Below are 10,542 nucleotides of genomic sequence, written 5' to 3'. Positions count from 1 at the left end.
TTGAACCATTAAAAAAAATAGCCAGATCAGTATAACTAAGTACATTCTGCTCCAATGACTTTGTTATTAAGAGCAATGGTTGATAGGTGAATTCATGAAAGAGAGAGAAAAGGAGAGAGTGAGAGTGCGAGAGAACGCGCGCGAGGGAGAGAGCCTGCGAAGATTACCAGTTGCTGCCATCTCATTCAGGTAAAGTTCTTTCCTACAGTGTCCTGTGCCTCACCTTCACAGTGCAGAGAGATTGCTTAAACAATCTCTTCCTGAAGAGATTTTTTTTCCTGCAAAACAGCAGGTTCCTAAAAAGAGCTCACTACAAGTTAACAAGCTCAGCTCTGTGACCTAAATTAGTATATTAGAATCCTCTGGACGGCTGCACTGCTACCTGAAACTGATCAGACCTTAAAGAGTCTCGCATTGACGTTTTTTATTATGAGTGCATCAACTTTGGCTCAAAATGTATATATTTATTTTATTTTATTTTATTAGATTTATATACCGCCCTTTCCCGAAGGACTCAGGGTGGTTTACAGGGTATTTAAAAGAAGAAATACAAAAGTTAAAAACAATTGAAAAAATTACATCAATCCCTGGAAAAAAAAATAAAAACCCCCAATTAAAATTAAAATTAAAATTCTCAGCCTGGCGAGAGCTCGAAGAGCCAGGTCTTCAGGTCCCGGCAGAATGAACGGAGGTCGGGGGCAGTCCTGAGCTCCACGGGCAGCTGGTTCCAGAGGGCAGGCGCACCCACTGAGAAGGCTCTCCCCCTGGGTGTTATCCGCCGGCAATCTTTTACCGGCGGCACCCTGAGAAGACCCTCCCTGTGGGAGCGCACTGGACGAAGGGAACTTGATGCTGGCAGCAGGTGTTCCCTCAGATATCTCGGACCCAAGCCATTTAGGGCTTTATAGGTCATCACCAGCACCTTGAATCTCACCCGGAGGGCAACCAGGAGCCAATGCAGCTCGCGGAGTAGAGGTGTTACATGGGAGTATCGGGAAACCCCCATCACAACTCGCGCGGCCGCATTCTACACCAGCTGAAGCCTCTGAGTGGTCCTCAAGGGCAGCCCCATGTAGAGAGCGTTGCAGTAGTCTAAATGGGATGTCACGAGCGCATGAGTGACTGTGCATAGGGCATCTCGGTCCAGGTAGGGTCGCAACTGGCGCACCAGGCGAACCTGGGCAAAAGCCCCCCTGGTCACGGCTCCTATATGGTCTTCAAAATTGAGCCAGGAGTCAAGGAGGATGCCCAAGTTGCGAGCCCTATCAACAGGGGGTAACACCTCACCCCCCATCGTTAAAGGTGGAATGGTATGGTTAACCCGAGATGCCAATATGCACAGCCACTCAGTCTTGGCAGGATTGAGACGAAGCCTGTTTCTCCCCATCCAGACCTGGACCGCATCCAGGCAACGGGACATCATGGCGAGGGCATCGCTGGGTTGGTTCGGGGAGGAAAGAAAAAGTTGGGTATCATCAGCGTACTGATGATATATATTGGTCAGACAATGATTTTATTACTATTTTTACCATCATATTTGCAAATGGTGGCAAGTAAGCTAATTGCTAAATGAAGAGTGGCTGTAGGTTGCTATAGAGCAGGGATGTCAAATTGCTGGCCCACGGGCCAGTTGCATCATATGGAAGCCACACCCACCCCAGCTCCGGCAATGCAAAAAAAAGTCGCAATATGTCGCGACACGTCACATGACATGGCGAGTTTGACACCTGGGCTATAGAGGCATAATTTAATCCATTTCAAGTGATATGTGTTTATTATTAGTTCAGCTTTTAAATTGTCTAAATGTATAATATAATAAAGTATTTTACTCACTGATACCCAGGGATGGTTTAATATCTGAGCAGCTGTATATCGTTCTTCCACATTTACTTGTAACATAAGACTAATTAATTCCTGAGAAACAACAAAAAGATGAAGAAAAGATTGAGCAGAATGCATTTTGTATTAAACAAAGGAATAGCAAACTCCCAAAGCTGAATAAACTGCCAAGGACTTGGGCTAATACAGCAGTATACAAAGGGAGAAACGAGAGGCTAGGACGATAACTCAAAGAGTTTTGCAGGAAGGCTCAACACCATATGTGATGCCACACAAATTCTTAGATGTTTCTACACGTTTTACCAATGTACAGAGTATGAGAAATAATGACAAACTAGACAGCCAAGTTTGGACCAAAAATAAAATCTGACAGGCATCACCGAAACACTGCAAGACTATAGTTCTAAAGGGAAAGAGCAAATGTCACTTTAAAGAGGAAAAAAGGAGGATCCATGAAATACAGAGTTGTCAACTTTACTTTCCTATTGGGCAAGCTTCTTTAAAGATTATTAAATAGCATAAGCTTGTTATGAACATTTGCATAAGCAAGTTAACAGAAGCCAACATGGCTTCACCATAAATCAACCACGCCAGCCTAACTTTATCTTATTATATTAAGGATTATCAGCTTGATATAACAGGAGTCAGCCAGGCACATTGTGTACCTGGACTACAGCACAACTTTCAATACAATTTATCATGAACCTATCCTTAATGAAATTACAAAATATGGAATAATAATACTGCTATATGAGCTCAAAACACAATGCATTAGTGCAGTGAATGGGTGCTTGGTAATGGCTTAGCTCCAGTTTGTGTGGAAATATTGAGTCAAGTACCACAGTGCTCCTTTTTGGACTCTGTATTTTTAATTTTTTTTTATCAATGACTTGGACAACAGGACTGAGGGGATGCTTATTAAGTCTGCCAATGGCAGAAAGCTGGAAAGATGGCAGAAAGCTGGAGATACAGCTAGTTCTGAAGAGGAGAGACAGCACGTCTAGACAGTATTGAGCAGCGGACTGAAATGTAAAGTTCTGAATCTGGATAAGAAAAATAATAGGCATGGTACAAGGATGTGGAGATAGAATTTTCTCTCTCCAATGTAAAAAGGATTTGGGTGCACTTATCGACTACCAGTTAAACATGAGCCACTCAATGTGCTGCAGCTATTAAAAAAGAAATAGGATGGCAGATTGTAGGAAGGATATTTTTTTTATTCCTCCTTGGACAGACTCTACATTGAAATATGGCTCCAGTTCCGGATACCACAGTCCCCAAATGACAGTGACAAGTGCAAGTAAGTTTATATGAATAGAATAGAATAGAGCTGGAAGGGACACTCCAGGTCTTCTAGTCCAGCCCCCTGTTCAAGTAGGAGAACCTACACCATCTCAGACAGGTGATTGTCTAGTGTTTTCTTAAAAATCTCCAGTGATGGAGGCAAGCTGTTCCACTGGTTGATTGTCCTCGCTGTCAGGAATTTTTTCCTTAATTCCAGATTGCTTCTCTCTTTGATCAGTTTCCAACCATTGTTTCTCGTCCTTCCCTCTGGTGCTCTGGTGAACAACCTGACCCCTTCTGCCTGACCCCTTCTACCTTCAGATACTGGAATACTGCTATCATGTCTCCCCTATTTCTTCTTTTCTTTAGACTATCCATATGAAGGCTATCAACCCTATGAGCACAGTTTAAAGGAATTGGGTATGATAAATTATAGATGTCTCAGTGAAGGAATAATAGGAGTCATTAAGTAAGAAATGAACATTTATTGTTGTGATTAATTAAAAGCTTAGAGCAGCGTTTCCCAACCTTAGGAACTTGAAGATGCGTGGACTTCAACTCCCAGAATTCTGGGAGTTGAAGTCCACGCATCTTCAAGTTCCTAAGGTTGGGAAACGCTGGCTTAGAGCAACTGTTTCATTTTATTTTAGGAAAGAAAAAGGGGGAAATTCAGCCACTGTATGTTTAAATAAATCAGTAATAGATTTACTTACAAATCTATCTGCTGGTGCTTAAATTTAGGCTAATATTTGCTATAAATGGAAAAGTGTCTGTATACCTATACCTGTATACCTGTATACCTTGGTGTTATTTAAAGTATCTGTGTAGTGATTTCAAAACAGAAAACTTCATCATTCACTTTATTTTCAGAAAAGAAAAGCTATGCATATTTTCTCAATTAGTTCCTCTCTAGTGGTAATATACAGCACGAAGACTGTGCTGAAAGCCTATAAATCTTTAAACATTGCTACGTTACTATTACAGTATAACCCAATTCTCACTTACTTTAGTATACATAAAATCCTTTAGGTGTATACCTAGCAGACTGTCCCAGTAGGATTAGTAGGATTACTGTCAGATTAATTAATCTGATTTTAAAAATGAGGCTCACCACGAGATTTGCACCTGTTATTGTTCCTAGAATGCAGTGACAGGCTTGGTCAAGAAATGTCTTTTTCTAGCAAGGGCATCAGTGCTGTTATACCCATTGTAAGCAAATTTGGATTTGACAAGATGACATATGCCTCAGGGGGTGTTCCAGCAGTCCGGCCTGGCATGATAGCGTTAATTGGGGTCCCAGTTTGTTTTCACTATTGTTTTTATTACTTTTATTGTTCATCTGTATACCTTCCTTCCTCTGTACACCGCCCCGAGTCCCTCGGGAGAAGGGCGGTTTATAAAAACTAATAAATAAATAAATAAATAAATTGTTTTGAAAGTTATTCTGTAGCAGTCCCATCAGAGCCATGGTAGTGCAGTGATATCGCAGGCTACTTCTGCTGACTGCTGGCTGCCAGCAGTTCGACTCTCACTGGCTCAAGGGTGACTCAGCCTTCCATCTTTCCAAGGTCAGTAAACTGATGATCCAGACTGTTGGGAGCAATATACGGTTTCTCTAAACCACTTAGAAAGGGCTGTAAAGTACTGTGAAGAAGCCTAAGTGCTATTGCTATTGTTATTAGGCAGGCATGTCAAACTGCCGGCCCATGGGTTGGATGTGTCATGCCGAAACTACATCCACCCCATTGCCGGCAATGGGGAAAAAGTCCCGATATGTCGCATGACATCATGTGATGTCGTGAGTTTGACATACCTGCTATTAGGGGTTCCAATTGTTTAAAATCATTAATAGCTGTTGTCTACTGAGTTGCTGATGAAAGGCTGTGTTGGTTTGTGGATGCAGCCTAACATCCCTGAAGTATTTGGGAAGAATCATTCCATCTGTCAACATGAACTTTGGAAGACTTCAGTTATTTTGAAATAATTCACACGTATTCACAACTGCTATTTACTTGTGAAATGACTTCTGGGGCATGTATTCATTGTCTCACATGAAATTATCTTATGTTGTTTCACTAATCCAGATTTATAATTAATGTTTTTCTTTCCAAGGCTTCTGTAATTCTCTTCCAAATCTCACTTTCTCATGAATCTTTCAAATTTTTAGTGATAAGCAAGAGGTTACACATAAACATTCAAACCTATTTATTTATATCTGCAATTTTTTGCAAAGAGGTAGAAAACAGCTACCTCAATCAAGAGTCTACAAACAACTAATAAAATTGAGTCAGTCACATTAACATAGCTACCCTATAGATCAGGCATGTCAAACTCATGACATCAAGTGACATATTGGGACTTTTTCCCCATTGCCGGCAATGGGGTGGGCACAGCCATGGGCCAGCAGTTTGACATACCTGCTATAGATAAATTGAGGACACATAGTAAATTACATCCAGTTCACTTCTGTTTTGATTAGGTTAGAAGTGCTTATTTTCTAAAATTTGTATAATTAACATAAACTAGCATAAAATTATAGGAAAGATACAAGACAAGACAGATACTACATGACCACAAAATATGGTTGTTAGGTCATGCTGGTGCTGATGTAAACTGTGAGTGTACTTTATTAACAATTCTTATACTTTTTAGATTGCACAACTGTTCATAACATAAAAAAGATTCTTTTTCAGGGAACAAATTCTTTTCTCCCCATAAATTGTAAGAACACACAATTGCATATGAATAATTATTTGTTTTAAAAAAACATTCTTACAAAAATTAAGGTTATTTGTAAAAGCGGTATATTAATTCATTGCTGAGAACAGTGAAATGTCTGCAAAGTATTTATAAATGCAACTAATGTACATGAATGTTACAAATTGGCAACTATTTTATGTTTTCTTAGTTCATTTCTCACTCACAGTTTACATCAGCACCAGCATGACCTAACAACCATATTTTGTGGTCATGTAGTATCTGTCTTGTCTTGTATGTTTCCTATAATTTTATGCTATCTTATGTTAATTATACAAATTTTAGAAAATAAGCAGTTCTAACCTAATCAAAACAGAAGTGAACTGGATGTAATTTATTATGCGTATTCAATTTATCTATAGGGTAGCTATGTTAATATGGCTGACTCAATTTTATTACTTATTTCTAGACTCTTGATTGAGGTGTCTCTATTTTGGGAGTGGGTAGATAGTACATGCCACATTCAGAGCCAATCAGCATCTGAACACCAGATGGACCCTAGTTTGGTTTTTGGTACATGGTTGTTTGAAGCTATTAATTGAAAATACAGGACAATTTTGGCTTTGGAACAGATCATACCTGGGTATTTAAGTCAGGAGATGAGATTTGCTGTTGTTGATATTTTGTTTTTGTGAATGTGAATATTGTTTTTGTGAGGGTGGTTATTGTTTTATCCCTGATGCTTGGATTGAATGCTGTGATTTCACCTTTTAACCTACATATCCCAAAGTCATGTCTGTGCAAAGTGTAGCAATATAAATCAAACAAAAGAATGAATACATAAATAATGTTCAAAATATCCCCAATGGGATTAATGAGAACAATATACTCTGTAGGTCACTCAGAACAAAAAATCAGGATAACATATAATTATAGGGTTAGACTGTATATTCCTACACAAAGGCTTGAGTTTTACAGATCCTAAGCAAGGAAAGGATTTTAATTATGGTAGGGATAGGCCAAATTGGCTTTATCAGAATTGTTTTCATACTTTCAACTCTGACACTTTCAAGGCATCTTGGTACCTTAGCAGAATCAGTGATGTTATCCCAATACGGAGAAGGAAATTCTAGCTTTCCAATTAAGATCTGATCAAAAAGATCCTCTTGAATATTGTTCTCACTGTGGATCAAAACCAAGCAGGAAAACATTACTATGATAGTCATTGTATAGTTCATTCATAAAAGCTAAATTACAAGATTAATTTGACATGCAATATTAATTCTAATTTCTAATTTCAGTATACATACAAGCTGAATTTAGTTTGAGGATAAATACAATCACTATTGTTTTCTTTGTAAATTATTTGTTTAAGGAAGACACTAGTAATATCTCTACTATTGTCTCCAGATATTTCTCAGATAGTGGAATACTGAATTTCTGATACAATGGCAAGTATGTAAAATAAGAAAATATAAAGAATTAAGAATGTATATGTACGACAACTTCAAAATTAAAACTGTCTACTCTATGGCATATAAGTTGCACCTATTTTTGGGAAAATCAAGTCTGCTTAAAATGTAATTTTACGTATTCCTTCTTTTACCAATGTCACTTTTTCAATACAAGAGATAAACTAAAATCATCAGTTATCCCAAATTTTGGAAAACCAGATGAGTGTTAGGACATCTCCTTAAACAGGAATAGCAAAAATATTTATCAATTAAAAATCAGAGCACTTTGGCTAAAAAGCAAATGCAATACTTTTCATGCATTATTAATTGATTCAACTTACCTACGAAAAGGTGGAAACCCACATAAGAGTATGTATGTAATGACACCTGCAGCCCAAATATCCACCTTTAAGCCATAACTACAAAAAAAAGTTTGGGAGAGTTGCAATTTAAGTATTTTACAATACACAGTATACACCAAAGTATATTGAATTTAGTATCATTTTTAAAATATCACTTTTAATATTGGTACATAATCCAAAATTTAATTTGCCAATCTAATAAGCAACTGAATGTAATTTGCAATGGGAAAGACAGAAAATCTTGGCAGCAATTTTGTATACATATATATAAAAAAACCAATTCTGAGGTAAAGTGAATATTTAAAATTTGTTTCACCCTATTTTTATGAATCATCTTTCTAAAGTTGCTGAGTTTTGTGGCATTGCCACCATATATGTAAAAATGATCAAATCCAATTATAACATTTACAGCAATTATTTTGAGTATGTAGTATCCCTTTTGTCAACAGCCAATAAGACAATACTATTATTTTTTTTTAATTTAATCCCATTTATATCCCGCCCTTCTCCGAAGACTCAGGGCGGCTTACAATTTTAAGCACAAACCAATGTGCTTAGCAATAGCCTTCATTCTATGTATATGCCTGCTTATTAGGGCTTTCGCCCCCCCGCCCCCCCAAGCGGCATTATTACAAAGTCAACTTATTGCCCCCAACAATCTGGGTCCTCATTTTACCTACCTCGGAAGGATGGAAGGCTGAGTCAACCTATTCCTAAGTTTCTCTAATATTCACAGAACATTATTTTCCTTCCATTGATATTCTTATTGCTGCATATTCTGTTTACATTTTGTATCCATTTAATTATGCAGTTTACTTGTTCAGTTTCTGAATGATATTTCAATTTATATGTAAGTCCTAACAGATATTTTGAGTTTTGTATTTTAAGCTTTTCAAATTCAATGAAACCTCTAAATATGCCACTTTGTTTTCGTAGTTTTTTGAACTATGCTATTTGAAAATATTGAAACCAATTAGGTATTTTGACCATATCAAGGAAAGAGTCTTGAATGATTCCATATTCTTAAATTAAAGCTTAAAGTTATTATCAGGGTTTCAACTAATCACTTTTTACTTTTTAGCTAATTTCCCTTTACAAAAAATAAATATTTTAGTAAAGGCAAGTATGCTAAAAAGTAAAAAGTGATCATTAAATAAATAAATATTTTAGTAAAGGATATAGTTTGGACTTATTATTTTTAATATTTATTCCATGCTATATATAATTGATCTATTTTGCATTTAACCTTTCTACTTGTATCTATCAGACACTGAAAAAGTTCTTTTCAGTAAGTAAGGTGCATATTTAAGATTACACCTAACAAACCTCTGATTTACAAAATTTGATAAGCTGCATTTTGCAACAAGCTTTTAGACAAGTTTTTAGAATAAATTAAAAATATTAACAATACCTGTTCAGATAACCAGGCACAGATCACATTTAGTTGTTTTTAAAAATAATGTTAATATTATTTGTGGACTAAGAACACCAAAACTCTATTTTAAAATGAATTTTCACCCTGTTTCTGCAATGATTTCTGGAGCCACGTAGGTTGGTGTGCCACAGACTGTATAAAGAGGTCCTTCAACTACAGTGGCTAATCCAAAGTCTCCTAGCTTCAAGGATTTTGTCCCATCTGGATATTCACAGACCTGAGAGGGGGGGAAAAGATAATAAATCATATTGTGAAATAGGAACAATATCTAGTAATATGGTTAGGCAATCTAGGATACTATGCATGTATTACACTATTTAGAAATAGGCTGACAAATAGTTGTCCAATGTCTTCTTAGGCAGAATACATTCTTTTCATTACATTAGTTTAAATAGTTGAGCTAAAGCACGGCAATTCCTAAGATTAGTTTAGTGCAATATTTTAGACACAAGGAACCCAAATGACACTATGAGCTGATCAAAGTTACTTCTTTATTTGTTGCAGGCCTATTTACAGGAATCTTGCCAGACTGAATTCATTGCCTTGGGAACGGATTCTGGGACGGATTCTACACTACTTCTTGCTGCGCAAGGACTAAATTCAGGTCACTCTTTACACCCCTCTCTCACCTTAGCTGGAGATTAACACCACATATAAACACAAGCCAAATTACACTTCAGAAAACCCAAAATGTATAGAATTTTGCCAAAAATGCTGCCTAGAGAAAAGGTTGTATATTTTTATGACTGAACTAGATCTAGCCACACAGATTGAATCTGGAAATTATATTTAATCTTATTTGTTGCTGGTTTCAAACCAACCAATACTGATTAAACAATATTGATTATAAAACCAGCTATCATTGTTTGTCACCCCTCTGAAGGAGACCAGATCAGGAAACTGACTCCAAAGTAAAACTAGAATTATACTTTATTTAGACAAGCTAAGGTCACAGAAATTCTAAATGTATTTTCTCTCATTTATACCAAATAAATCAAGGAGGAACAGGTGAATTTCTTCCTAAAGCTATTTACTTTACCAGGGCTTAAGGAATGCTTTTTCCCTTTTTTGTTTATATAATGGTTTCTGAATATTAGCAATATCTGAGTCTTAAACTATACTGTATATCTCTATCTATCTATCTATCATCTATCTATCTATCTATCTATCTATCTATCTATCTATCTATCTATCTATCATCTCTATCTATCTATCTATCTATCTATCTATCTATCTATCTATCTATCTATCTATCTATCTATCTATCTATCGATCTATCGATCTATCTATCTTATCTATCCCCCTCTCTCATTGTATAATATATGATACTTAAGGTTCCTCAGTCCTTGGACACAGTTGCAAAGATTAAAAATCCTATTTCAGCAGTTAACGGTTTGAAAGTTAGTGTCCTTGATATTTATATATTGGTAGAAACATTAGAAAAAAATAGTTCAATTGGAATTCTGATGTT

The 10,542-nt window shown here is 36.6% G+C and overlaps 1 protein-coding gene across 1 annotated transcript in view; it reads right to left on the bottom strand.

Moving 5' to 3' along the window:
• DCLK2 (doublecortin like kinase 2) overlaps positions 1-10,542 on the bottom strand; it is a gene marked incomplete at both ends in the record, with an annotated part of 70,664 nt that overhangs the window by 2,431 nt on the left and 57,691 nt on the right. Inside the window, 4 exons of the mRNA XM_083367055.1 lie at positions 1,834-1,914; positions 6,906-7,002; positions 7,616-7,693; positions 9,155-9,288. Coding sequence (XP_083223181.1) covers positions 1,834-1,914; positions 6,906-7,002; positions 7,616-7,693; positions 9,155-9,288 — 390 coding nt within the window. The remainder of the gene's footprint in view (positions 1-1,833; positions 1,915-6,905; positions 7,003-7,615; positions 7,694-9,154; positions 9,289-10,542) is intronic.

Source organism: Vipera ursinii (assembly GCF_947247035.1).
Source record: "Vipera ursinii genome assembly, chromosome: 7".
Classification (NCBI taxonomy): Eukaryota; Metazoa; Chordata; class Lepidosauria; order Squamata; family Viperidae; genus Vipera; species Vipera ursinii.
Note: the sequence above shows the minus strand (reverse complement) of the source record. Positions and strands in the feature narration are given on the sequence as shown.